General features: G+C 49.5%; 1 protein-coding gene across 6 annotated transcripts in view; it reads left to right on the top strand.

The window, feature by feature from the left end:
• CIITA (class II major histocompatibility complex transactivator) overlaps positions 1 to 26,111 on the top strand; it is a 45,494-nt gene that overhangs the window by 13,566 nt on the left and 5,817 nt on the right. For 3 of the 6 annotated variants that reach the window (XM_039885331.1, XM_039885333.1, XM_039885334.1), the window contains exons 2-15: positions 8,995 to 9,138; positions 9,351 to 9,446; positions 11,728 to 11,790; positions 11,970 to 12,050; positions 13,930 to 13,974; positions 15,084 to 15,236; positions 15,685 to 15,828; positions 16,772 to 16,936; positions 17,484 to 17,552; positions 18,384 to 20,034; positions 20,837 to 20,995; positions 21,771 to 21,842; positions 24,441 to 24,521; positions 25,112 to 25,204. In XM_039885331.1, coding sequence (XP_039741265.1) covers positions 8,995 to 9,138; positions 9,351 to 9,446; positions 11,728 to 11,790; positions 11,970 to 12,050; positions 13,930 to 13,974; positions 15,084 to 15,236; positions 15,685 to 15,828; positions 16,772 to 16,936; positions 17,484 to 17,552; positions 18,384 to 20,034; positions 20,837 to 20,995; positions 21,771 to 21,842; positions 24,441 to 24,521; positions 25,112 to 25,204 — 3,016 coding nt within the window. Of the gene's footprint in view, positions 1 to 5,742; positions 6,523 to 8,994; positions 9,139 to 9,350; positions 9,447 to 11,727; positions 11,791 to 11,969; positions 12,051 to 13,929; positions 13,975 to 15,083; positions 15,237 to 15,684; positions 15,829 to 16,771; positions 16,937 to 17,483; positions 17,553 to 18,383; positions 20,035 to 20,796; positions 20,996 to 21,770; positions 21,843 to 24,440; positions 24,522 to 25,111; positions 25,205 to 26,111 lie in introns of those variants that run through there. The other 3 variants (XM_039885335.1, XM_039885332.1, XR_005657835.1) reach the window with 3 other exon arrangements.

Consider the following 26,111-nt stretch of genomic DNA (forward strand, 5'->3'; position numbering starts at 1 on the left):
GAAATTGAGATGGGCTTCAAGTCTATCTCAAACTGAGGCATGGAGGCCAGACCTTGGTATCCACCGGGACCAATGATTGCATGTGGGCTACCTCTGGGGAAGGGCCATGACTTTGGGCTATTCCAAGAGAGCTTGAGTGGTGAGCTGTAAGCCACTTGCCCTCCAGCAGCTGGTGCTAATGGGGCTCATCTGAGCAGCAAACCACAGCATCTATTACACAAACTGAAATTGTAAAATCAGAGAGTATCTGGAGGCCGAGGCCTAAACTGTTACCTGGACTTGTGTTTTTGACTGCGCTGTGGGCAGCGCCTTTGGAGGAGGGGAGATTCAGCCTCCCCTAATCCCAGCTCCACCGTCACCTGTTCTGAGATTTGGGGTCCTTGTATGACTTCATGTGAAAACCACTGCTTTGGAGTGACCGTCTTATTTAACAGAGGAGGGCACTGGAGAGCAGAGAGGAAAAGCGGCTCGGCTCGGGTCCTAGACTGTCAGATACAGAGCAGGCCCAGATCTGAGGTTTCACGACTCTGTGTCGATCCCGTCCCACCTGTCTGTTGCAGTAAATTCAGCTGTCGCCGTGGCTGTGTCAGTCCACTTCCTCCATGCTCCCTCCAACTGCTGAGAAGCCCTGTGAGCAGGGACTGGAGCCAATCTTGCTTCAATTTTTGACTTTCCTGCTCTGAGGCCCCTTTGTCCGGGCACAGGCTGGCCCCAGCATGGAGGGGCTGGGGAGCTGTGATGGGAATAGCAAGATTCCTGAGAGCGCTGGGACTTGGGGTGGCGGGGAGGGGGTGAGGTGGAGCAGCAGGCTGGATCCAGTGGGATCCAGTGGCACTCCGTGCCCCCAGGGTTCTCAGACAGCTTATCTCTTAATCCCCTTAGTCGGAGCTGACACTAGAGCTGAAAAGACACCTAGCCCAAGAGATGCCGCAACTCCCCTGCTTCCTGCTCCTCCCCTTCGTGGAACTGGCCAGTCCCCTCTAAGCCCATCCTTGGAAGAGATCCTCCTCTGCATCTCAGTTCCATTATGGGCAGGACAGAATTTAATCCTGCCTCTCCCTGCCCCAATCACACATCCATCCCAAGCCATTATCTTTACAGCAGATCAGAGATCAAAGGGACATTAGAGGGCTTCCGAGCCAAGGGTTGTGAACCCAAATACCCAAGGGGCCATAATTGTGCAAAATGGGGCCAGGCAGAAGACAATAGGGAGTAGCGGGGACTTGGCAACAATCAATTGTATACTCTATATGGAGACATCGTGATGGTAATTAAGACACACATACTCACACTGAAATTGCCTTGGGAAATAAAACACCAAGGTCTATGGGCCTGACTCTGCTCATTTTTGATCTATATTCCAAGCCAAGTCCCCGAGGCACAGATTAAGAGCTGTAGTCAGAGTCGGGTACCAGAGCTGACCAACAGCAATATTTCCAGACCTCTCCTGACGTGAATCTTGTCTGGCCTGCTGCCCTCATGATATGCTCACACACGCGCATGTGTAAACATGCACACATCTGTAATCTCTCTGCCTGGAAGAGAAGCGACCAGAACCTCCAGCTACCTTCCAGTCCCATAAGCTCCTTAGCCTGGCCACCTACCTCAGTTTCCCCTCTGTCTCACGTGACTTCTGCAAGCCTCTCCAGGAAGTGAAAGTCTTGAGTGAGACCAGCAGTTTCTGCAAGTTGTCTCTGTCTCATTTTCCTGGGATGCCCACGCTGGGCTGGCAAACAGTATGGGGCTTCTTCCTCTACAGATGGCACTTGCCTTCCCCTGTCTGTCTCCAGGTCCTGCGCATTCTCATCTCTTCTGCCAGGATCTGGGGCTCTTGGGCCCCGATCGCCCCCTCCTCAGACAGCCTACGGAGTGGTGAGAGCACAGGTGTACCTTTTGAGCTTCTATGGGTGCCAGGCTCTGTGCAGGCACAGTTAGGGAGCCACAGAGGTAGCCTACCCTATGAAGCTTCCATCATCTTTGTCTTTGCTTTGCTTCCTGTAAACTTCAGGAGGCTTTCAACCTTGGGTTAACTACGTACCTCACCTCATAGTACTCTGTGATCTTTGGTCCACACAAAGTAGCTCCCTTAATTTCCCTTTCCCCTTTCGGCACCCGTTCCAGTGCATTCAAGGTGTATTCTTTTGTTTGTATGTATCTGTTTTTAAAATTAAATTTATTGGAGTAACATTGATTGATAACATTATATAAGTTTCAGGTGTTAAATTCTATAATACGTCATCTGTATATTGTGGTGTTTATTCTCTACCCAAAGTCTAGTCTCCTGTCACCATATCTTTGACCCCCTTTACCCTCTTCATTCTGTTTGTATGTATTTTTGTAAAATATGTGTTGCCTTTTCATGTGCGTATGTCCCTCTGCACACCTAGAATTGGACTATCAAGAGGTCATTCTGTCCCTTACTTTTTTACTCTGTGTCATTAAGCTGCACCTGTGTCGCTCTGTGTGCATTTGGTCTGCGCCTCTAATTACTACATCATCCTCCATAGATTGTGGCTGCTAATTTTTCCTGTCTCTCTTCCAGCAATAGACACCCAGGTGGCCTCCAATTCCCTGTCACTGCAAATAGCGCAGTAGTGAGCATCCTCAGATGAGCCTCCTTGTGGGGTTGGAATATTTCTTTGAGATGTATATACTCAAGAACTGAATTGCTGGGTTGTAGGATCTACACATCCTTAGGTATGCTAAATGGTGCCAGTTTCTTCTCTGGGGTGGCCATACCAACCCATTCCCATCAACCCATTAGAAAGCATTGCCCAGCTTTCTAATTTTTGCCAGTCATATAGTGTCAAGCGACACTTCCATATTTTCATTTTGGAGCTTACATCTTAGTAGCACTTCCTGGATATGTCACTTTAGGCAAGTCACAGCAAACAAGGGAGGTACACACTATGCCAGCCAAGTGCAGGAGGTTTCACAGCCCACTGAAGCCGAGTAACCTACATGAAGTCACAGTTAGAGCAGAACTGGGGTTTGAACCCAGAGCTCTCCCTCTTAACCACTGTACTGTAATGATCATGTTTTGTTTCTCTTCTAAAATATTATCTGAGTCTACACTACAAGCTTCTTGGCAGAGACTGTGTTTTTTACTTCTTTAGGGCCCCTGAAGAATTGAACCCAGTGACTTTCTTGTAGGAGATGCTCCGTAAATCACTGTTACAGATTTAGAGAAGAAAAGTGCAGGAGGTTTTTTAGAGTTTATGTGGGTCTAAGAGGAAAAGAACCAATTTGATCTATGAACCCCACAAAGATGCTGATTGGGAGCTGGTCATGGTAGATAAGCGTTCCTGGGCTCCTGCTTCCCGCCACCATCTGACCTCCAGAAGCAGCTTGTCATGAGGTTACAGAGCAGGGCAGTGTTGGGGGGCGTGGCCCTGGGGTCATGGAAATGGGGGAAGGCTGACAGGCAATGAGGAATCTAGGCTCCCAAAATGCCTTAGTTGAATGAGCTGCCACATGCAGCCAGTGAAACTCAGACTCAGAGGGGTAAAGAAATGTACCCAAGATCAAAGGCAGAACTGGAACTCAAACCCATGTCTCCAGACACAGTTCAGAGATTTTCCATTCCTTTCTCAGGGGAAGTCCATAGTCAGCAAATAGGGAAGTATTCCTTCTCACACTCTTTTATCACAGTGCAGAGAAGGGCTGAAGGCTTTTGGGGGGAAAAAAAATGGAGCCCCTTTTTCCCTCTCGACACCTCCTCAGACTCTCAAGGATATATTCCCCTTTCTGGGGGAAAAAAAAAGCATCTGATAAACTGAGCCTAACCTCATTGTCGTCATCTGTTAAATGGGTGTAATAATACCAATTTCCCAGAGTTGCTCTGACAACGGAAAGAAGATAATAAATATAGAGTACCCAGCGCAGCCCCAGACACAAAAGAATCTTCCCAGCAGAGACAGGATGTTACGTTGACACAACAAGAAGCTGTATAAACTGAACGTCGAGTTGCTTAGGTCTGAGTGAGGACGTTCTGGTCACACTTGATTTCCCTTAAGGGAGAGAAATGAATTTTATTTCAGAAAACATTTTGGTGTATATGCTCTTTCAAAATATGCGGTATAGTGTGAAGTGAGGGTGGAAACGAACCCCAAAAGGGACTTTTGGCGGCAAGAGGATTAGGAATCTTTTCTCAGGTTGGATGTAGAAGGTGGTGGCTCCGGGGGAAGGGTAGGCTTAAAAAGGACCTTCTAAAAATACTGCTCATTTACCAAAATGACACAAACCACTCTTCTGCAGTGCCCCAGATGTTCCTCAAAAGGAGAAATCATCTTGCCACCCACACTTTCACTCAATGGGTGAGGGCAGCCCGCTGGGGGCTGGGGTCCAAGAGCACTTAGAAGAAGCTGACTTTGGAGCCAGGCAGTTGGTTCAGATCCCAGCTTCCTACTCTTCTCTCTGAGCCTGTTTCTTCATCTGAGAAATGGAAATACAAATAACTAATGTGTGAGGTAGACTAAGTGGGATAATGTCTATCCATCATGTTGTTTGTTGCCTGGCACTCACCTGTGAATTTTAATTATACATCATTGCTGTTGGTGGAGGGAGCCCGCCAGATGCCGGGGCAGGCTGGAGCCCAGGGGTAGGGAAGCGAGACAGACAGGGACCTGCCCTCCCAGAGCTCCTGGCTTCTATGATCTGCCCTGTGCTTGGACGCTGAAGGGGACTTTCTTCACTCCAGTGGGATGATCAGGGCCATTTCTGTCCCTAGTCCCCTCTGGAATTGCAGGTGTGGAAAAAGAGTCCAGTTGAGGTGCGTTTGAAGTATTTCCTTGGCATCTAGAGACACAGGAAACATGGATGTGGGAACCCCCGGGGAGAGAGGGTGCTAAGCTGAATTGCACGTAGATCTTGGCATGAGTGGGAGGCGTTGTGGCTTGTGGAGAGAAGTAGACTGGGAACCTAGACTCTTGGGTCTGAGTCTCAGCTCTGAGACATCCCAACATCATGGGCTTCCTTTGGCTGTGGGCCTCCTGTGTGCCTGGTGCACCGCCCAGAATCCCTCTTGGCCCTTTGATGATCCCACAAGATAGGCTTCATTATCCTGATCTACTGGTGGGATCTACGAGAGGCCTAAGGCCTCCCCGCCAGAATTCAACCTCAGGCTCTCCAACTAGGTGATCTTGGACAAGCCATTTCAGCCATTTCAGCCAGGTGTTGAATACCTTCCTCTGTCCAGTGTGCATAACACTCCATCATGCCTTCTTCCTGAGGTTCTTTGGGAGCTCAGATGGTGAGGGCATGATGGAGGCAGAGTCCATTATGAGCTGCAAATCCCTGTCTACTCGGAAGGAAATGCATAAAATGCAGGATTCATCTTGGGGGAACAGTAAGGGAGGTGCTGTGATATATGTTGGGGGTGTCTGAGAGATTTCTTCTTGTCTGAGTTGAGCCAACAACACAGAACTTGGCCCCTGGGATGACTTTTCTCCCAGGCACCTTGTCAGTGATGGTAAAGGGAGTGTGACTGGGCCTTCCAGGTCACACTGCTGACTGGGGGGGCTTTCTTGTTTCCATGGGGTTTCCTGCCTCAAAAGGACAGAAAGCTTGGCTTCACAATGTGGTGACTCAGGCAAGAGTCAAAGGGGTAAGAGATGGGTAGTAATAGTGATGATGATGATGATGATGATGATGATGATGATGATTAATAATAATGTGGTGACTCAAGCAGGAGTCAAAGAGGTAAGAGGTGAGTAGTAATAGTAATAATAATAACAACAACAACAACAACAACAATAACCACAACCATCATCACCCATACTGGGCTCATCATGTATATGTTGGATGCTGTTCTAAGTTTTCATTCATTAAGTGCTTATTAAGCCCCAGTCACCTTCCTAAGGGCTCTACATGAATTAACTTACCTAATTCTTATGAGTTACCAAGTATTATTATTCTCATTCTACAGTTGAGGGAACTGAGGCTGCAAGAGGTTTAAAACTTGAACTTGTCCAGGTTTCAGTGAGTTGGTAGGTAAGAATAGTTTCAGGGTTGAGCAGTTTGACTCTAAATTGCCTTCTTTCTCTCTGGTGTTTGACCACATTTGGCGATGTTGCCCAGGGTTTGAAGCTGAGCTTGTCAATAAGTGAGACTGGGCTAGACATTTTTAGGCTCCTCCCCATTGCATGTCCCGCCATTGCCCATCTGTGATAGTTACTTGTCCCTGTTCCTGCACCTAGACACAACAGGGGTGTTCGTTTGAATGAGAACATTTTGATTGGCAGGAAAGAGCAATGGAATCTTGTGCCGGAGGATCAGGTGCAGGCTTGGCCACTGTCAGGCTGTGAGGCCTTGTGCAAGGCACGTCCCTTCTCAGGGTCTCATCATCTTCTCTGTAGAATGAAGGAGGTTGAAGGTCCCTGGCAGTCCTGATGGCCTATGAGAAAACGGAGTTTGAGTAACTTGACCAAAGTCATACAACTCATTCCTAGAATTGCTGGGGTCACTTCCAAGCTGCTGTCAGCAGATATTACTGCCTGGAAAAAAGAGGCAGATTGCTACAAGGTAGGCAGGCTCTCAATAAATAGCATAGAATGAAAATGGGAGGAAGGCAGCAGGTAAGGTTTGGGGCAGGGAGGTCTTCTCTTACCATCCTTGAGAGAACAGTAGGTTGCTTGTCTAGCTCTCAGGACCACCCAGGGTTTGGAGAAGTGGAGCCCTTTTCCCTCCCCCTCCTCCCAGCCTTGGCCCCACTCCAAGAAAAGGGTGGTAGGTCTGTCTTTCAGTTCTGCTTCCTCCAGTCGTGGCTGGCTGGGCTTTTGATGCAAGCCTGTTGTTTGGGTTCCTGCAGCCACAACCCAACCCGTTATAAACAGACAGCTCCACCCAGGACCCCTTGTACTGGATAGTTCATTTGCTGTGACATCTGGAGTCTGTGTTGAGACCCTCCATAGGTAGTGAGAGTTGTTGATGAGTGAAAGGAAAAGAAGCAGCTGGAAAGTGGTGAGTTATGTGTGTTTTTTCATAATGTTATCCTCCACTGTCCTTCTCTGCTTCAACTCCATTTTCTTCTGGGCCAGGCGGGGGCACCAGAAGGCTCCTCACATCCTCTGGCCTTCAGAGTTGGCTGTCTTCTCACCTCCTCCAACAGACTTCCTCAGATTCCTTCCAGCATGTATGTGTCCCATGAACAGTGGGTCAAATGCCCCCCCCCCAAAAAAAAGATATGTGCACATCAAATCCCTAGGACCTGTGAATGTTACCTTATTGGGAACTTTTCAGATATAAGTTAAGGATCTTGAAATAAGATCACCCTGGATTATCCAGTAATGACAAGGGTCCTTATAAGAGAAGGGCAGAAAAATTAAGACACAAAGAGGTGACATAACCACTGAGGCAGAGATAATAGTGGTTTGGCCACAAAGGCACATGTCAAGGAATGCCAACTGTTCCTGAAGCCGAAAGAGGCAAGGAAGGACTCACCCCTGGAGCTTCCAGAGGGACCGTGGCCCTGCCAACAACATGATTTTGGACTTCTGGCCTCCAGAGCTGTGAGAGAATAAGGCTGTATGATTTTAAGATGCTTAGTTTGTGATACTTTGATGCACCAGCCCTAGAAATTGAACATACCATGGAATTTTAGACTCTGAACTAGGGAGCAGGCAGGGGCACTGGCACCACATAGGTGAGGCTTCATATTGGCTCTTGCTGGCAGGAGCTTAGCCTCTCTGAGCCTCAAGTTTCTGACCTGCAAAATGGAGACAGTGATGCCTACCTTCCAAGGTTAGTGTTTTGTTTCGTTTTGTTTTAAAAGCTTTATTGGGATATAATTCACATATCGTACAATTCACCTATTTAAAGTGTACAATCCAGTGGTTTTTTTTAGTATACTCACACAGTTGTGCAACCATCTCCACGGCCAACTGTAGAACATTTTCCTCTTCCCCAGAAGAAACCCCCATACCCATTAGCAACGGTTTTTTTCCCACAAATCTCCCCTAACTCTAGCCAACCACTAATCTACTTTCCGTCTCTAAAGATTTGCCTGTTCTGCATATTTCATATAAATGGAATCATACAGTGCATCGCTCTTGGTGCCTTGCTTCTTTCACTTGCCGTCATTGTTTTCAGGTTTCATCCATGCTGTAGCATGTATCAGTACTTTACTTCCTTTTATGGTTGAATAACACTCCATTGTACAGATTTACCACATTCTGTTTATCCATTCATCTATCGATGGACATTTGAGTTGTTTTTGTATGTTGGCTGTTATGAATTATGCATCTATGTGGTTATGCTCTGTATACAAGTTTTTGTGTGGACATGTCCAGGGTTGTCTTGAAGATTAAATGAAGTAGCATCTAAGATATCCGACGTGTCCTCCAACAAATGATAATGTGGGATCTTACAGAGAATCTGTCCCAACTGCTTCACTTTATAGATTAGGAAACTGAGGCGTAGAGAGGGACAGAGGCTTGCTCGAGGTCACCCACAGCAGTAGAGCATAACAGTTAAATGCAGGCCTTTGAGTCAGACTGCCCAGAACCAAATCCTGGTGCATCTTGAAGCAGAGTTACCTTATGGAAGTCACTTCACCTCTCTGAGTCTCAGTTTACTCGTGTGTAAAATGAAGACAGTAATAGTACCTGCCTCATATGGTTGTTGATGTGGGGATTAAATGTGCTAACCCATGTGTCTGGCACATAGTAGGTGCTCTACCGGTCTTAGCTGTCACTATTCATGGCAGCACAACATGTGGAACTCAGGTCCTCCAGCTCACAGGTGTAAAACAACTTGACTCTGCACTTCCCCGGTTCCCTCTCCTGTATCATGGGCATCTTTCTGGTGTGATTGTAAGTTCCTTGAAAAAAAAGGGAATGTAGCTCCCTCTCCCCACTGCTCTGAGCATGTAAAAGGTGCTAAATGAACACTTTTCTCACTTTCTTTGGCTCCTTCCAACCCTGGCCTTCACTGAGTGACCCGGCCGGACACTGTGGTAGGCGTTAATTCTCTGCGTCTTTTCCACATCCCTTCCAGGCAGTGGACAGTGTGCCGCCATGGATTTAGGGCCGCTAGAAGGCGGATACCTGGAGCTTCTTAACAGCAGTGCTGACCCTTTGCAATTCTACCACCTCTATGACCAGATGGACCTGGCGGATGAAGAGATCGATCTCTGCTCAGGTGGGCTTTCCTCCCTCTGGCCCCATGCCACCCCATGGCACTCCGCGGAAAGGGCCGGCCGTGGAGCTCCGGTCAGCACCACGGACAGCTCCCGTGCCTGTGTGATGCTCTCACTGAGGACATCGCCCAGCCCCGCCGGGTCTCTCCCGCCTTCCCCACCAGCCCTCTTCCCAGATCTTTCCTGCTTCATTCAAGAGGCTTTCCCCCCACAGAACCCGACACGGACACCATCAACTGTGAACAGTTCAGCAAGCTGTTGTGTGACATAGAAGGTGATGAAGAGACCAGGGAGGCTTATGCCAATATCGGTGAGGAAGTAGCCTGAGCCCAGATAAAGGACGATTGAGAGGAAAGGTTCCCACCCCCACCCCCGCTTTTGTGAATCTCATCTATTCTCTGTGAGCCACGGAAGGCCCCTCTATCAGAAAGCAGGGCAAAGGGGATGTGGGGTGGCGAGGGCTAAAAGGACAGAGACTCCAGAGAAGAGGGCATGTGGAAAATAGTGCGGGATGGACCCTTTCACTAATGACCCGCGGGCAAACAAAATCTCACTTTTACATCTTTGCCTCCATTTCTATCCCTTTTTCTATTTCTTGCTCTTCTTCCCTTCCCGCAAAGCCCATACCCTACACCCTCCCCTTCTTTGTCCCCCGCCAAACTACTCTAGTATTTACAGTGCTGCATACGAATCACTGGCTGTGTGTTATCACATCAGATTCTTACAACAAAGGGAGTAGAAACTGTTCACATCTCCATGCAATGGAGATTTAGAGAAGTGAAGCAATCTACCCAAAGCTCCATTAGAGATAGTAATGCCTGTGTCTGAAATGCTAACCTACATCTTTCTCGTTTCAAAGTCCTTATTTTTAACCACAAAAAGGGAAGTATCTGGGGTGGGGAGGTTTGGTGAGGCTTAAGCTGAGAGGCTGGCTTGCAGCTTTGAAAAAGAGCTACAGCTTTCAGATAAAGGAAGAACTCTCTGGGAAGAGGTGTTTCTGCTGTTCTTGTTTTTGGGGGGTGGGGATGGGGTAAAGGATCTCTCCTCGTCAGGATCACCACTGTCTCATACAGAGGCTTTATCAAATTAGAAAAAGATGCCTCGTCTTCTGGAGGACGCAGCCCCCAACAGGAAGTAACAGCTGAACTATCAAAGTGCAGGCTGAATTTCCTGCCCCCATTTCCCCGTTAGCTGGGCGCCCTTGCACCATGAACAACCTGTACAACTGTTCTTAGTGGCCCTTTTCCTGGAAACCCAAGAATCACATCACTCAGGAGGTCTGTGCTTGGCACCAATGTGGCTAGGCTTCCCCCAGCACACAGCTCACCCTGCATCACACAAGGGCAGAAAATGGCAGGGAGCAGTAACTGTGTGTCTCAGAATTACAGAACTGAGAGTCTGCCTGCTTCCTCACCTTCCTGAGACTTTACTTGGGGGAAGCAGAAGTGTTTGGGGATGAAGGCACTCACATTTCCTCATAATCGGAGGCAGTAAGAAAGGGTTTGGGGATCGCTTAGGATTTTCCCTTAGGGACATCTACACCGGAAACGGAGCTGCCTGAGTAGGTGGAAGAGGCAGCTTCACTCGTGTGCTCCTCAAGTCTGCTCCTAGAAGGCCACATCCTGGCTTGGGCATGCAGTCATTGAAGCATCCCGAAATATTATGTTGGCTTCCATATGTGTAAAATGGGAATAATAATTACACCAGTTTCGTGGGATGGGTGTGAGGGTTAAATAAGTTCTGTGCGTAAAGTAGTTAGAAAAGGAATTTGCAAAGAGTAAGCAGGCAATAAGTAGTAGTTAACACCCCACCACTATAATCATCCCCATCCCCATCCCCATCACTGCTGCCCTCACTTCATTCGTCAGCTCAGAAGCCTTTTGTGGCTCCCATTTGCCTCTAAACTCAAGTTCTAACTATCTCCAACATGAAACGACAGACATCTTTCTCTCAGAATTTACCACGCATACCCCAAACACCTTTCCCCACTACTCAGAACGCCCTCCACTTTCCACCTCTCAGACACCGCTCCATCCCACTATATACTCTCTCCTCCAGCCTCCTGCTGCAATTACTGTCTTCCCATTGGTTCCAAGCCACGTTCTACTTCATATAATTCACCACTATTTGTTGAGTGCCTAGTGTATTCTGACTACTGCGTCAGATGCTTTAAATGCAGAGCCTCCAATCTTCACCATCCATCCTTGGCTTATGGGCATTATTTACTCTCATTACACAAATGAGGAAATAGAGGCCTCGAGAGGTTAAGTAACTGGCCCAAGGTCACACAGCTCAGAGAGCTAGTTTACGGTAGAGCTGGAATTTAAACTCAACCGCACTGCGTTCCACTACTTTATAGCAATAAATGAGTTTTCATGAGTACATACCTCATCCCTTCAATTAGATTAAGGGCCCATGGAGGCTCAGTGTTTCTTCATTAATTTGATCATTCGTTCTGCAAACGTTTATTGAGCCTTACTGTGTGCCAGGCCTGGAGGGTCACAGCTCACTGGCGCATAGCCCAAGGCCTAGTACACAATAGGGATTCATGAGAATGCATTGATTCACTGTACTTTTCCTTGTCTGGGCAGCGGAACTGGACCAGTACGTGTTCCAGGACTCCCAGTTTGAGGGCCTGAGCAAAGACATTTTCAGTAAGTTGGGGAGCTCTTGGTTCAGCCTGCATTTCTTTCCTGTTCCTTGGGGAGCACCGTAGTGCCCGATGGCCACCCTTCAGTGGGTGGTCGTGTCCCTCCCCGACATGGGAAGAGTGGAGGTTCAGTTTGGGTGTCCATCGACTGGGCATGTTAGTGTCTTTGGTTTTTCTTCAAAGTCGAGCACATAGGCCTGGAAGAAATTATCAGCGACACCATGGAGGTGCTGGAGGAAGCAGGACAGAAAAGTCAGAAAAGACGTGAGTGAGCCCCTCCCCGACCCGGCCTAGCCCTGTCCGAGTCCTGGCCCTGCCTTGGCTCCAAAGCCTGTCATGGCTCCCATTTCCTTCCCTCATTGAGTCCTGTCCAGTCCACTCACCTCTCCCCTTACCACTGCTCCCCGGTGACCCAGGGAGGAAGCAGATGGCCGTGTGCTTGTGGCCACTCTGCTGATGGATCTCTGTCCCTGGCTGTACTGATTGCCGTTTCCAAAGGGACTTTGGGCTCTGGCTTCCCTTTTGTCCTTAGTTGTCACCCCTGTATTTGAGAGAGGTCTCTTCAAGCACAGGTTTTGGAGTCAGCAAGAACTGGCTTTTAGTCCTCTGTCTGCTGTTTATGGTCTCTGTGACCTTGGCAAGTACTTGTACTTCTCTGCCTCCTCAATCTGGCCTCACCTGGCAGCCAACGTGAGCTTTTAAATGCATATCAGATCACTTCATTGCCCTACTAACCTTCCAATGGCTACAAAATACGTACTGCAAGGCCTGTATGACCTGACCCTTCCCACCTCTCCAAACTCCCCATGAGCCACTCTGCTCCAGCCACACTGGCTTCTTTCCTTTCCTGTAACCCACGTACCCTTTCCAGCTCAGGGCCTTTGCACTTGCTGTTCTCTCTATATGAAATGCCCTTCCCCTACTTCTTTTCATGGCAAACTCCTTCAAATCTTTTAGGTCTTGGCTAACATATCACATCCTCCTGGAGGTCTTCCTTGACCACTGTTTCACATAGATTATTTATTTCCCCTTGTTTGTGTCTCTCTTAGCACCTTAGCACTTGTCACAATCTAGACATACTTTATTTATTGCCTTTGGAGTCGTCTGGAGTTGTCTGCCTCCAGGGAACACCCCCTCCTTCATTCATTTCTTTCTTGTTTCCATTTAATAAATATTTTTTCTCTACATTCTATTATGAAAATTTTCAACATATGGCAAAGATGAAAGAATTGCACTACAAACAACCCACCACTTACATCCTATAATTCATGTTTGTCTATAGTTGCCTTCACACATCTCCGTCCATCCCTCTCTCCATCCACCCATCCATTTGTTTTATATCTGGAACATTTCGAAGTACATGCAGACACCAGTACACTTCCCATAGGTCCTTCAGCATCCTTGTACTTTTTCCAGACTGCTTGGTATTTCATTGGTGGGTGAACCATAATTCGTTTACCCCTTGCTAAGGGTCACAAGGGTTTTTCTTCATTGATGTGCTAAGTGCTTGGTATTCGCACGCTGATTTCCAATGTGCTTCTACAAGGTAGGAATCACCCCTACCCCCATTTCACAGATGAGAGATCATAGGCTCAGAGAGGCTGTGTTGCAAAGACACGTAGTTAGGAAGGGATCAAAAGCAGGTTGTTTTTCATTTTTATTTTATTTTATTTTATTTTTTATTTTATTATTATTATTTTTTTAGGCGAGGCAACCCTTGATGACCTCACAGATTGCAAGGACCTCGTCAGCTTACAATCCCTTATCTTTTATTTTTCATGCCTACAGCATCTGGTATCCTAGGTGGTCTCCCATCCAAGTACTAACCAGGCCCGACCCTGCTTAACTTCTGAGATCAGACGGGCTCGGGCTTGTTCAGAGTGGCATTCGTTTTTATTTTTTTAAACTCAAACTCATCTTATTTATCACCTCTGTGTTTCCACCACTTCCAGTGCCTCACTGCCCTGCGAGCCTTGAGGTGGGGTTGGGCAGGAATGGTCAGAGGAAGGGGAGGGGATGGGACCCCCAAGGCCACTTCCCAGCCATGTAAGGCAAAACTGTTTGGCCTGCTGGGGTCCAGGAGCCCCTCCTGGCTTGGAACATCCCTTCCCTGGGGCTGATGACCTCGGTGTTCTCTCTGTAGCCTTTCCAGAGGAGCTGCCTGTGGACCTGAAGCACAGGAAGCTTGGTGAGTAGCGTGGGTGGGTCCAGGGAGATTTCGAGGCTGGAAAGGTCAGGCCTCCTCGGGTGCACATGTAAACTGGCATTTGAAAGCAGAGGCTCTGAGAGGTGAAGCCACTTATCCAAGATCACACAGCCAGTGAGAGGTGGAGCTGGGATACTCAGCTTCTCCTACAAAGCCTCTTCCCTAACAGCCTCCTCTTCTTTATGCCGAGTCGAGCTGAGCCCCTGCCCTTAGCCTTATTCCACTGCCCCTCCAGGCCATACTTCTTCTTTTTGGGTGCAGAGTCCCCAAGGGTCAGCTGGTTACCCAGTGCCCTCCTTCCCTCCTTAGAACCCCATGCCTCAGTGAGTCTCTTCCCCCAAGCTCACCAGCTCCTCCCACCAGATGCTTCCTCCCCTTCCTTTCCACCCCCCTTCCTCTCCCCAGCCCTCTTATCTAGTCCCTTCCCCTCCCCTCCTTCTCCTCTCTCCTTGCACCCCAGTTGTTACTGCAAAGGTGGAAGGACCAGCCCCTGGGTGAGGACAGACTAAGGAATGAAAGGCTCTAGTAGAGGAAGCCAGGTCCCAGCCCTCAAAGAGTCCCGATCTTATGGGGAGATAGCAGCTCTGCCCGTGAAGACCCCAGGACAATGGAGAAGTAGAAGGACCTCCCAGTCTGATGGTGGGGGTAGGGGCGAGAGTGAGTCTCTACCCTTTTAGATCTCCTCATTAAACGGAGAAGAACCCTGTCCCAGTCTGATGAGGGTACAAACCCTCCTTTCTTTGGGAAGTGCTTGGGGCCTCTTAAGGTCCCCCCGAGAGGCTTCCTGACTGGCTGTAGAAGGTTGTAGGGGCCTGGGCCAATAGCCCTAGTGGCCTAATGGGGCTGCCAGTAGCTCTCCATCTTGGGAAGCTCTCAGGGCCCAGTCGCAAAGAGAGGTCTGGCAGCAGGAGGCTGCCTGGCACAGAGCAGCTGCCAATCAAACCAGCTTCTCCCAGGGCTGCGAAGAGGACAGGTGTGTCCTCCCCCTGCCAGGAGAGATCTCTGCTCCTGGAGCTTCCCCATCCGAGGGAGGCCCCTCGGGGCACCCACCCAGATCTCATGCAGCCTCTAACTCCACCCTTTCCTCACAGCCGAGCCCCTCACCGAGCCCATGGTGACTGGCACTTTCCTGCTGGGACCAGTGAGTAACTCCTCAGCTCTGCCCTGCCTATCACCACCTGCTCTGTTCAACAACGATTCAGCATCCAGCCAGACCCGGCTGGAGGAAACCGCCCCAATACCCGGTATGTGACGGGCTTGGAGAAGATGGGCTTGCCCCCGCCCCAGAGGTGCCTAAGAAGTGACTGAGGCAGAGGCCACTGGGACAGGAACCCCACTGCCCACCACTGTCACCCTTTTCTGTCCCAGTCAGTCCCATCTTCAGAGACTTTATCAGTTCGGTCTGTACCAGAGAATGTGCCCTGGAAGGAACCTTGTCTCCGGGAGGCACAGCAAGGAATCCTTACCAGTTAGGGACTGCACCTACATCAACTATGGAAGGAGCACTTTTCTGTGCCAGCCACTCTGCTAGGCATTGGGGACACTGCCATGGCAAGACAGACATAGCAACCACTCTCCAGGAGATTGGAGGCCTTTAGAAAGGGAGTCGGATGTTAATTAAATAATCACAAAGCAGGATTGTAAACACAGGTGCTACAGAGGATCTCACCTCACTGCCTTTGTCCCTTGCAGTGCCCTCCTCCTCTTCCTTGTCAAGCTGCCTGAGTCTCCCGGCTGGACCCATCCATATCATCCCCACTGTCCCCACTCTGCCCCAGGGGCTCTGGCAAATCTCAGGGACTGGGACAGGGGTCTCCAGCATACTCATCTACCAAGGTGAGTGAGCGAGGCCTGGCCCCCCACCCCCTCTTCCTGCTACCTAACTACTCCTGGACCCTGGCCCCACCCCTCCCCCAGTCATCTGACCATTGTAGCCCAGTACCTTCTCATGATCCTCTCGACCCAGAACACCTTTCCACGTCCCCATTTCCTAAAAAGCAAAGCAGAAGAGCCGAGCTCCCCAAGGTGGTCTAGGTGAGTGACCCACTGAGTAGCTAGCTATACAGCCTTCTATGTCACTTTCCCCTACTGAGCCTTAGTTTTCCTTTCTTTTTTTTTTTAAACTTTATTATATTTTTAAATCACAACATCAAGACGTGCTCATTAACAAGCCAAACAATAAGAGATGCTTAAAAGAGTTACTGAGTCTCTCCCTCACTCTTTTAGTTTACCTTGTGTGCAGTTTGATGTGCATCCTTGCACAGCTTTCTCTGAATTACTTTGTTTCTTGATCAGTCAAATGGTTCCTTCTGACTGCCACACTGACAGGTTGTGAATGGTCCAGGAGAAGGCATGTTTGGGTTTTCAGGGGTGGGAGAGAGAATGAGGCCAGGGGAACACTTCTACTCATTTGAAAAGTATACTTTGAAGGTTGCGTTCCAGTTTTTGTATGATGAACTGGTGTCCTAAGAATCAAGGGAATGTTATACACATCTAAGAAAATGAGCACTGACCATACAGTAGGAAAAGTACCGTAACAGCACTTGTCCTAAGCTCCCTATGAGCTGATTACGTCCATTTCACAGATGGGGCTCCAGGAGCTAGATGTAATTCTAGGGCTCTCTCCTCAACTCCATCCTGAAATGCCGTCCTTTGGAAGTTTTCTTCTCCTCTCCCCAGGCTTCCCAAATCCCACAGCCTGATTTGGGGTGGGAGATGACCCAGTGGGTTCTTAAATGGGCAACTGGTTGTTCTTACACTCCCTTCTCCCCCAATGTAGGCAGGATGCCTCAGGCCAGCCAAGCACCCCCTTCCAGCAGCCCAGCTGTCTACAGCCTCCCAAAGTCCCCAGATCGGCCCAGCTCTTCCAGCCCCTTTGCCCCATCTGCAGCTGACCTACCCAGCATGCCAGAACCAGCCCTGACCTCCCGTGCCAACATGACAGGTAAGGATCACTGGGTCCATAAGGGTTCTTAGAAGCAGGATTCAGGGCCTGGGGGAGGAAATTGCGTCAGACAATTATTAGATCCTCAAACAGCTGCCTAGAGGGACAAGCAGGCTGTGTTTATGTAAAGCAGGGCAGCAGGGGCCTCCAGGGAGTGGCGGGCATGGGGGGTTGGGTGAGGGGGACAACTTTCCCATGTCCCACCTAAACGGGGCCACCAGCCTTCACCAGCTTGTCACCTGGCAGGAAAACTGGCCCAGTGGGGCCCAGATTCTCTGAATTGTTAGCAGAATGTGGAAATCTTGATTTTTACATAGGTATTGTGATTTTTAAAACATTGGTGAAAAAATGTAAAAGTACAGAGGCCAAAGAAAGACATCTTTGAGCAGGCTACAGCTTCGGGTCATCATCTTCTGACTTCCTTCTTGGGGAGACCCAGCCCATGTAGGCTCTGCCCTCTAGATGCTCAGAGGACTGAATGCCAGAGGGAGGGAAGATTCTGGGGTACCCATCATCCTAACTCTGACACTACCTTCTTCAACTCCAGAGGCCCAGATGTCCCCCACCCAATGCCTAGCAGCTCACGAGGTCTCCAGCAAGCTTCCAAAATATCCTGGTGAGTGGTGGCAGGGTCCCTCTGCCCTGAGTGCTGAAGGCGGGAGCCCAAATCTGGCTTCACTTCACTCATTCACTCAACACGTATTTGTTGGCACACTCATTCGTTCACTTACTCATTTGGTTCCACCATCATTTCGGCATTCATTCTGCCACTCACTTATGCTTAAGTAATATTTTTTGAGGACCTACCTCTCACTAACCCCACAACATCTTGTTTGTGAGCCTGAGAAAATGAACCAAGGGAAGAACGGGTGATTGAGTGAGTGGATGAAGGAAGAAGTTGATGACGAGGATGAGCATGATAGAAGGTGAGAACGAAAGAGCAAGTAAGAGAATGGCCGAGTTGCTAAGCGCTTACTCTGTTCCAAGTCGAAGCATATTAAGTCATCAGTGTCGCACACAGCTCTCATGTTATCCCCATTTTACAGATGAGGAACCTGAGGCACAGTGAGGTATATAACATGCTCAAGATTCCACTAATAAGTCATGGGACTAGGATTTGAACCAGACACATGGGTTCCACGATCTTAACACCCCACCAATGGCTACCCTATTGTAAGTGAGCAGCAGAAGAAGAATGTTAGTGAGTAAATGAAGTGGAAAGATAAACGAGTGAGAAGATGAGTGAATGAATGGGTATGGGAATGAATGAATGAATGAATGAGTGGATAACTGAATGAGGCAACTGATAAAGAAGCCAGTCAGTGAAGACTGCATGGTGAACCGATGAAGAAGCTAGTGATGGTGGCCCGGCCGGCCTCTCGGCTGCCCTCGTCATGGCCACTAGCATCCTTCCCCACCCTAACACACACCCCCCTTGGCTGTGCAGAGAGTGTGCGGCAGTTCTGCCACTCGCTACGGGACAAGTACCAGGCCGAGCCTGCAGGCCCAGAAGGCATCCTGGTGGAGGTGGACCTGGTGAGGGCACGGCTAGAGAAGAGCAGCGGCAAGAGCCAGGAGAGGGAGCTGGCCACCCTGGACTGGGCAGAGCGGCAGCCGGCCCGAGGGGGTCTGGCCGAGGTGCTACTGGCTGCTGGTGATCGCCGGCGGCCGCGTGAAACACAAGTGATCGCTGTGCTGGGCAGGGCAGGACAAGGGAAGAGCCGCTGGACCCGGGCAGTGTGCCAGGCTTGGGCCTGTGGCCAGCTGCCACAGTACGACTTCGTGTTCTACTTGCCCTGCCACTGTCTGGACCGCCCAGGGAACACCTACCGCCTGCAGGATCTGCTCTTCTCCCTGGGGCCACAGCCAGTGCCCGTGGACGACGAGGTCTTCGGTCACATCCTGAGGAGGCCGGACCGTGTTCTGCTCATCCTGGATGGCTTTGAGGAGCTCGAAGCCCAGGATGGCCTCTTGCATAGTATGTGCGGGCCCACCGCAGCGGAGCCCCACTCCCTCCGAGGGCTGCTGGCCGGCCTCCTCCAGCGCAAGCTGCTGCGAGGCTGCACCTTGCTGCTCATGGCCCGGTCCCGGGGCCGCCTGGCTCAGAGCCTGAGCAAGGCCGATGCTCTGTTTGAGATGTCTGGCTTCTCAGCTGAGCAGGCCGAGACCTACATGGAGAGCTACTTCGAGCGGTTGGGGGCCGATCACCACCGAGAGAGAGCCCTGGCACTCCTCCGGGGCCAGCCACTCCTCCTCAGTCACAGCCACAGCCCCACCGTGTGCCGGGCCGTGTGCCAGCTCTCAGAGACCCTCCTGGAGCTGGGAGAGGAGGCCGAGCTGCCCTCCACACTCACGGGACTCTACGTCGGCCTACTAGGCCCAGCAGCTTGTGACAGCCCCCCAGGGGCCCTAGAGGCACTGGCCAGGCTGGCCTGGGAGCTGGGCCGCAGACACCACAGCACCCTGCCAGAGGACCAGTTCCCTTCGGCGGAGGTGAGGGCCTGGGCTGTGGCCAAAGGCTTGGTGCAGCCCGCCCCCAGGGCACCGGAGACCGAGCTGGCCTTCCCCAGCTTCCTCTTACAGTGCTTCCTAGCGGCTGTGTGGCTGGCTCTGAGCAGTGAGGTCAAGGACAAGTTGCTGCCACAGTATTTGGCATTGACCCCGAGGAAGAAGAGGCCCTATGACAACTGGCTGGAGGGTGTGCCACGCTTTCTGGCCGGGCTGGTCTTCCAGCCTCCCGCCCTCTGCCTGGGAGCCCTGGCAGGGCCGGCGGCAGTCACCTCGGTGGACAGGAAGAAGAAAGTGCTCACCCGGTACCTGAAGCGGCTGCAGCTGGGGACCCTGCAGGCAGGGCGGCTGCTGGAGCTCCTACACTGTGCCCACGAGGCTCTGGACACCGGCCTTTGGCAGCATGTGGTCCAGGGGCTCCCCACCCACCTCTCCTTCCTGGGCACCCGGCTCGCACCTCCAGACACCCATGTGCTGGGCAGCACCCTGCAGGCGGCAGGCCGCGACTTCTCCCTAGATCTCCGTAGCACTGGCATTGACCCCTCTGGACTAGGGAGCCTCGTGGGACTCAGCTGTGTCACCCATTTCAGGTAGGGGCAGGGGATAGGGGAGGGGGCTTCTTTGCATTGGGCACAGGCTATGGTCTTGATACCATGCTGAGATGGCTCTGTGGGGTCTCATTTAGTGTGCACAGCAGCCAGCTGGGGGCAGAAGTGATTCCCTCCTTTTTTAAGATAAGGAAGCTGAGGCTCAGAGAGGGCCAGCAGCTTGCCCAGGGTCACACAACAATGGGCAGCATCATTCTTTCAACTAATACGTGAAGGCCTGCATGTGCCAGGCACTGAACCATGTCTAGAATCTAAGACTGATCTGGCTTCAAATTTGTTTTCTTCTATTTCCTGATAAAGCCACCATTGCGTCATGGTTAGATTAAAGCCGCAACCTTCCCTCACCCTCCCTGCCTCCATTCTCTCCTCTTCCACTCCACTCTGTATTTAACCATCAGAACAATCTTCCCAGAACTTGAATTTGACCATATTCCACCCCTACTTATAATACTTCAGCCTAATCTCCAGAGAATCTCTCTCACCTTTTTTAAACATACTTTACCTAAGCTGTAAGGTCAGACACCATTGTAGTGGTTCAACCAATAATTTAGCACTGAGCTTCCTAGTAGCCAAAGCAAAAAGGGAAATAAAAAACAGTGGGAGAATTGAGAAAAAGGAGGAATCAGTAAGGGCTGGAGTAGTCATGGAAGGCTTTCTGGAGGAGGTAGGGGTTAAGCTGAGGAAGGAAAGTATCTGAATAGATAGGATGTCCCTTCATGTAGCTGCCGCTCCATTACGGTCTAGCCCGGTCACTGTGCCTGGGTCTGAGGCCTTTCCTCCACAGGGCCTCCTTGAGCGACACGGTAGAGCTGTGGGAGTCCTTACAAGAGCATGGGGAGGTCCAGCTCCTCCGGGCAGTGGAAGAGAAGTTCACCATTGAGCCTTTCAAGGCCAAGTCCGTGAAGGATGTGGAAGACCTGGGCAACCTTGTGCAGATCCAGAGGTGAGGTGGAGAGAGCATGGGAGATGGTCCAGGCCATGCAGGTTGAAGGCATCTAGGACCTAAGATCAAGCTTGCCATTAGCATTTCCAATGCCTCCTCTCCTTTGGAACATCCTAGCACCCCTCCGCGCTCCACACCCCCTGGGCAGTGGCCACCCAGAATCTCTCTCACTGCAGACATCACCCAGGCAGAGCCCCCAGGACTTATCACTTTTTCCCATTCAAAACTTGCCATCATGTACCTAATGTTTTCTCAGCTAAAGCCAGGGACATACTCTCTCTTGCTAAGAGTTGATGAGCTGCCTTCTGCATCTAGTAACAGAAGTGACACCTATGGCCACCTTTCAAGGCAGCCAGAGCCAATATTGTCCCCGTTTTATAGGTGACAGAGCTCTTAAGGTCCACAGGGCAGAGGAAACTTGACTACAGAACAACTGTCTTTCATTCATGCCTTTATCATATATTGTTCAAGCACCTACTACGTGCTGTCGAGCACCTACTGTGTGCTGTCTAGGATGGGTGTTGGTAAGTGCCCACTCTGAGGCTCTTCCGCAACACACACAGTAATGCCTTAATAACATCTTGACCAGAGGTTTTTATTTTTAATGTGGGAAGCGGGGGCGGGGGGAGTGGGGGAGGGGGACAACAATAGCCATGAGGAAGGCAGTCTTTCCAGGGAATTTTGGGCACTGGGGCAGGTGTCCTGGAACACATAGGTAGGGGCTCAGCAGCAGGCAGAGAGCTTGCTACCATGTCATATTGCCCATTCTCTCCAGGACAAGAAGTTCCTCAGAAGACACAGCTGGGGGACTCCCTGCGGTCCGGGACCTAAAGAAGCTGGAGTTTGCGTAAGCAAAAGGGTGGATTGTCTCGGGTCCCCACAAGGTGTCTTCTCCACTGTTAGCTGGGCTTGTGCCAACTGAATGAAGATAGGTCCCCAGAGTCATTCTTACTATTTGATCCCACCCCTCTGGGAACCAGTTTCCGGCAGCTAGAGCATGTCAGGTCTGGGATAGTGAAGCTACTTGGTGAACATAATCATTCAGATTCATTCGATATACCTACTCAGGTGACCAAGGCCATTGTTCTCAGTGAACTTGCAGTCTCCTGTAAATAGACAGTTACCGCCTGCTGTGATAAGTGGCAGGGAACTCAAGGCTGACAACTCAGACTTGGATGAGATCAGTGGACTTTCCGGAGGAGGCTGTTGAATCACTACAGCTTGACAAAATTGTAGGAGTGAGCCAGGTGGGAGGCCACGCAGGGCAGAATTATTATTTCCCCATTGTACAGATGTGGACACTGAGGCCCAAAGAATGTAAATTTTCCAGAGTCACAAACGTCAGGTCAGCCTGGCTCTTGCTCCAACAAAGAAAGAAGCTAAATTCATGTCCGGTCCTTGTTAGGGAATCTAGTCTTCTAATGATCAGGAAGGAACCATTAAACACCTACAGAGTACTCAGTGCATTTTGTACATGATCTCGTTAATTTCAAGAGCATTGTTATCCTCTCCATTTTACAGATGAGGAAACTGAGGCCCAGTGAAGTTAAGTGACTTGCCCAAGGCCCCCCAGCTATCTGTTCTTCCCGATCACCACTTCCCCTGCACCCCAGAAAAAGTAGCATTTTTTGTTTTGAACAGAGACAAGTTGCCAGATTTGTACAGAGTTAAAAATATTGCTGAAAAGAGGAAATGTATGAAAAGAATCACTGAGGGCCCCTCTGGCTCAGAATTATTTTCAGCTTAAAAAGCCCCGAGTTCTAGGTCGGAACTGTGCTCTATAGAACAATAGCCGTGGGGTGGAACAGGCGACCAGCCACCTGGAGGCCCAGAAGCCCCAAGAAAGTTCTGAGGAAGGAAGGAAGGAAGGGAAGGACTATTTGGGGTGTGTGACCGGCAGCCACTGTTCCAGGCACTGTGTAGAGTCTGACTCCTCAGCCACCCAGAAGCCCGAGGGACAGTGTCGAGAGGCAGGATCCTTCTCTGCTTCACCTTTACCTCCTGTCCTCTCTCCCTTGCTCACTCCACTCCAGTCACATGGGTCTCCTTGCTGGTTTTCAGTCTTACTAAGCATGATCCAGCCTCTGAGCCTCTGCATTGGCTGCAGCCCGGGCCCAGGATGCTCTTCCCAGAAATCTGCACCGCCCACGCCCTCACTTCTAGTTTTCATTGGGCAAGGGCTTTTCCAACCCCCATTTTTAAAGGTAAAATTCCACCCCACTCGCCACTCGCTTTTCTCCGTATCACATATTATCTCCCACTCCAGACAGTTTACCAATTTCTTTGATGATCTGTCTTGCCCACTGGAATGTCAGTTCCAGGAAGGCAAGGATTTCTGTGTTTTATTCACGACTGTCTTCGTGATGGGCTCCATGAGGCTTGGCTCACAGTAGGCAAACAGTCAATATCTGATGAATGAATTCCTTAGTCCTTCCAACAGTCTCATAAGATGAGGGCTAAATTTGAAGAGATTGCGATTCAGAGGTGAAGGGATTTGCCCAAAAGACCCCAGGGGAGAGAAATGACAGAGCCCAGATTCAGTTGAAATTTTAGACTCTTATCTTGTGACCTTTCACTGAGGCTAGTGGTTCCCAGACTTTGGGATTTCAAAGACTGAACATATTTCAGAGTGAATTTGAGTGACTATGTGCATTTACCATCTTTTAATTTTTATCAAGTACGTTCAAACAAAATAACCACTGCCGATGCCATCATTTTATCAAAATGGAACATTTTAATGTTAAAAACTTCAAAGGACATAATTTCAGAATAAAAGATAGTTCTTTTTTTATATCGAGTACATTTAAATGTATTTTAAAAACAAATCAGCCCTATGTTGTCTTTCTTTTTTTCATTCCCTTGAAGTCTCATCTAAAGGTTGATCCAGGCTATGTGACCTTGTATGAGTTAGTTAACCTTTCTGTGTCTCTATCTCCCCGCCTGTAAAATGGGGATAAGAAGTGCCCTTAGCTCAGAGTCATCGTGAGGATGAAATGAGATCTAATCTGAATGAAAGACACTCGGTGTGCATGGCACATAATAAGTGTGCAAGAAAGGGTTCTATTTGTTATTGAAACGTGATGGTAGCTAAGTAAAGCATCTTTCTAGGGACCAGTAGTGGCCTCAGGCCAGCATTTGGGAACCACATTCCCAGGCTAGGGCAGGAGAAGGATCATGTAGATGTTGGCAGGAGTGAGAAATGGCTCCCTCACTCAGAGATAAAAACTGGGGAGCCCCCAGCTGGCTACTTGAGGGTGCTTTATGAAATCTGAAAGAGCAGAAAGGACTGGGGCTCCATCTGGGAAGAGGTAAGGCACCGAGGAGGCAGGGAAGAGGAGGGGGCCTCAGACAGACCTGCCTTCCACGCCCTGTCTTTGCCTCACCCTCGGCCAAACTGAGGGGCCGTGACCATTTCAGGGTCTTACCTCTGCTCTTTGCTTCCTAGGCTGGGCCCCGTCTTAGGCCCCCAAGCTTTCCCCAAACTGGTGAGGATCCTCGAGGCTTTTTCCTCCCTTCAGCATCTGGAGTAAGTACAGACCCTAGAACCTTCCCCTTGACCTCAGGTTTTGACATCTCAGACCCTGCCCTTAAGGCACAAAGAGAAGGGTCTCCCCTTTGTTCCTTTCTCTCCCTTCCCCTCTCTGTTTTTCTACCTCCTCAATGTGTCTGGTGCGAGTGACCAGGTGACCCCACTGCAGGGAAGGGACAGCAGATAGGAATCCCTGATTATTAAAAAAAAAAAAAAAATCGAATCCTTTTGTCAGCTTTAAAATTTTTCAAAGAGTTTCATGTGCTGCTCCCAGCAGACCCATGGGTAGGCAGTGTCAGGAAGCATGATCCCAAGGTACAGTTGAAGTCCCAAGAGGTGAAGGAAGTTGTCCAAGCTCGTGGGGCTCCCAGGAAGCAAAGGAGAGATTCAGGTCCTTTGGGGGCTAGAATCTTGTCCCCTATCTAGCCAGTAGGTGCCCCAGGGTGATGAAAACCTGCTCTCAAAGACTTGGGAGCAGATGCATGCTATGGTGTGTCCAGGGGTAGGGGGATGGGTCAGAGGGAGAGGGAGGGCCAGGTGGCCTCTAGGGAACTGGCTGGTAGCCCTCCATCTGATTTCACCCGCAGCCTGGACTCACTGAGCGAGAACAAGATCGGAGACGAGAGTGTTGCGCAGCTCTCGGCCACCTTCCCTCAGCTGAAGGCCCTGGAGACACTCAAGTGAGTGAGCTAGGCCTGCCCTGCCTGTCACATTTGGTCCCCACAAGGCCAGCTGGCTTTTGAATTCTTCCATTCACTTATCCATTCAATCATTTATTCACGTTGCTATCCATCCATCCATCCATCCATCCATCCATCCATCCATCCATCCATCCATTTATGCATTCACTCATTCACTTCTTTATTTAATCACTCATACAGCCACTTACTTATTAATCAACAAACATTTAAAGAGCGCCTACTATGTGCAGGTGCCATTCTAGGCCCTGGACACCCAGCTTTAAACAAAAAAGAAGAAAACGTAGCTCCTGACCTCAGGAGGGTTCTAATGAGGAGACACAATAAACAAGCAAACAAACAAATCCCTAATTATAAAGTAGATAGTAATGAAAGTAAACAATGTTTAGTGACAGAAAATTATGCTGGGGGTGAAATAGGAGACACGGATTAAGATTTATCATTAAATATCAAGATGGTACATTTTTGTTTTTTAAATAACTGTTTTGGGCTTTGGGAAGTAGGAACTAGATATGATGTAGAAAAATCAATATTTTTTTACTGAACCTAGAAGGTATCATCCAAATTTATCCACAGTCCACTTCCTAACCATGACAGACTAGCCACAGAATTCACCAGAATTCACTTAGGGATTTCTTTGATGGTAGGACAGTGAGACTTCTCAAGTAGTTTATAGTGTTCTAGGTAACACTGTGAGTAAGCTAGATTTTCCTCCCTTAGTCCTTCTTTTCTCTCTCTCCTCTCCTTTTTTCCTTCCTTCCTTCCTTCCTTCCTTCCTTCCTTCCTTCCTTCCTTCCTTCCTTTCTTTCTTTCTTTCTTTCTTTCTTTCTTTCTTTCTTTCTTTCTTTCTTTCTTTCTTTCTTTCTTTCTTTCTTTCTTTTTCTTCCTT

This window comes from Pteropus medius, unplaced genomic scaffold (assembly GCF_902729225.1).
Source record: "Pteropus medius unplaced genomic scaffold, Ma_sr-lr_union100, whole genome shotgun sequence".
NCBI classification, from domain to species: Eukaryota; Metazoa; Chordata; class Mammalia; order Chiroptera; family Pteropodidae; genus Pteropus; species Pteropus medius.